This window comes from Rhagoletis pomonella, unplaced genomic scaffold (assembly GCF_013731165.1).
Source record: "Rhagoletis pomonella isolate Grant_MI unplaced genomic scaffold, Rhpom_1.0 Rhpom_scaffold_00010, whole genome shotgun sequence".
Classification (NCBI taxonomy): Eukaryota; Metazoa; Arthropoda; class Insecta; order Diptera; family Tephritidae; genus Rhagoletis; species Rhagoletis pomonella.
In genome coordinates, this window is record NW_023458564.1 from 38,148,681 (window position 1) to 38,149,770 (window position 1,090).

Below are 1,090 nucleotides of genomic sequence, written 5' to 3' on the forward strand. Positions count from 1 at the left end.
GCTTGAGTAGTTTATAATTTAACTAACGGATTGTCTTGAAGTATTTATTAAATTGTTTTGGTTTAGTTGCTATTGTGGTGTTTTAATTAAGGCTACAGCGCGCTAATGTTAATCAATTAATAGTTATTGCCTCTATTTTTTTTTCAAAAGAATACAAATTTTGAATTGCAAACGAATTAAATGTATGTACAAAGCCAGTTCTAAATTTATTTTGATGTGTTTTTCAAATTTACTAAATATCTACTGCAAAAAATATGCCAACTAATTGTGGAAAGTATCATCTAACTGCGCAATTAAAAAAGCTGAAAGGACTCGGTTCGTCGAAGGCTGCGCGGCGAATGAGTCCTTTCCAAACGGCTCGTAGTGCAGCGTAAATTGTAAAAGAATTATATAGTTAATGTACTTATACTATATGGATTGTATAAAATGCTACAAACAAAACAACTACTATGGGTGTGAATTGCAAACGCTAATGTGAGTGGGAGAAATTGTATGAAAAATATAGTGGAAGAGAAAAAGAAAGAATGTGAAATAATAAATGAGTGTAACTAACCAGCTGGTTAGTTGAAGTGAAATAGAAACGCATAAAGCAGAGAGAGAGAGTGTGTGAGATCAAAGAGAGTGTGAGAGAGAGAAGAGAGAGGGTAAAGGAAAGTACAAAGGATAATAGATAGGAAGTAAGAGAGTTGGAAGAAGAAAAGAAAAACAGAGATATTGAAATTTAAATTAGAAAGAATTAATAAAGCAAAAATCAGCTGAAAAAATAAGGATGTAAGAGTAAGAGAAGTAGAAATATTTAGTGTTGAAATAAAGAGAGAAAATATGATGTAGTATAAAAATATGAATTTATGAATTTTTTTTTTAATTTTTCTCTGTTACTACTTGTGCAAGAATGTATGATTTGGTGCAATTGAATTGATTGAAATTGAAACTGTTGCTACTTACTGGTATCAAAATTTGACGAATAGTATTGTTGATTGGTCGTTTTTTGGTCTTTAATTTGCAGAATAAGGCGGCGATTCTCCTTATCGTAGTTTTGAGTGAGGGCGCATTGCACTAATATGCAAGCGATGGCCTGCGGGTAGAGGAA

The 1,090-nt window shown here is 31.9% G+C and overlaps 1 protein-coding gene across 1 annotated transcript in view; it reads right to left on the reverse strand.

Moving 5' to 3' along the window:
• The window catches only part of LOC118746384 (mucin-19), a gene marked incomplete at its 5' end in the record, with an annotated part of 10,260 nt that extends 9,170 nt beyond the window's left edge, over window positions 1–1,090 (reverse strand). Inside the window, one exon of the mRNA XM_036480239.1 lies at window positions 946–1,090. Coding sequence (XP_036336132.1) covers window positions 946–1,090 — 145 coding nt within the window. The remainder of the gene's footprint in view (window positions 1–945) is intronic.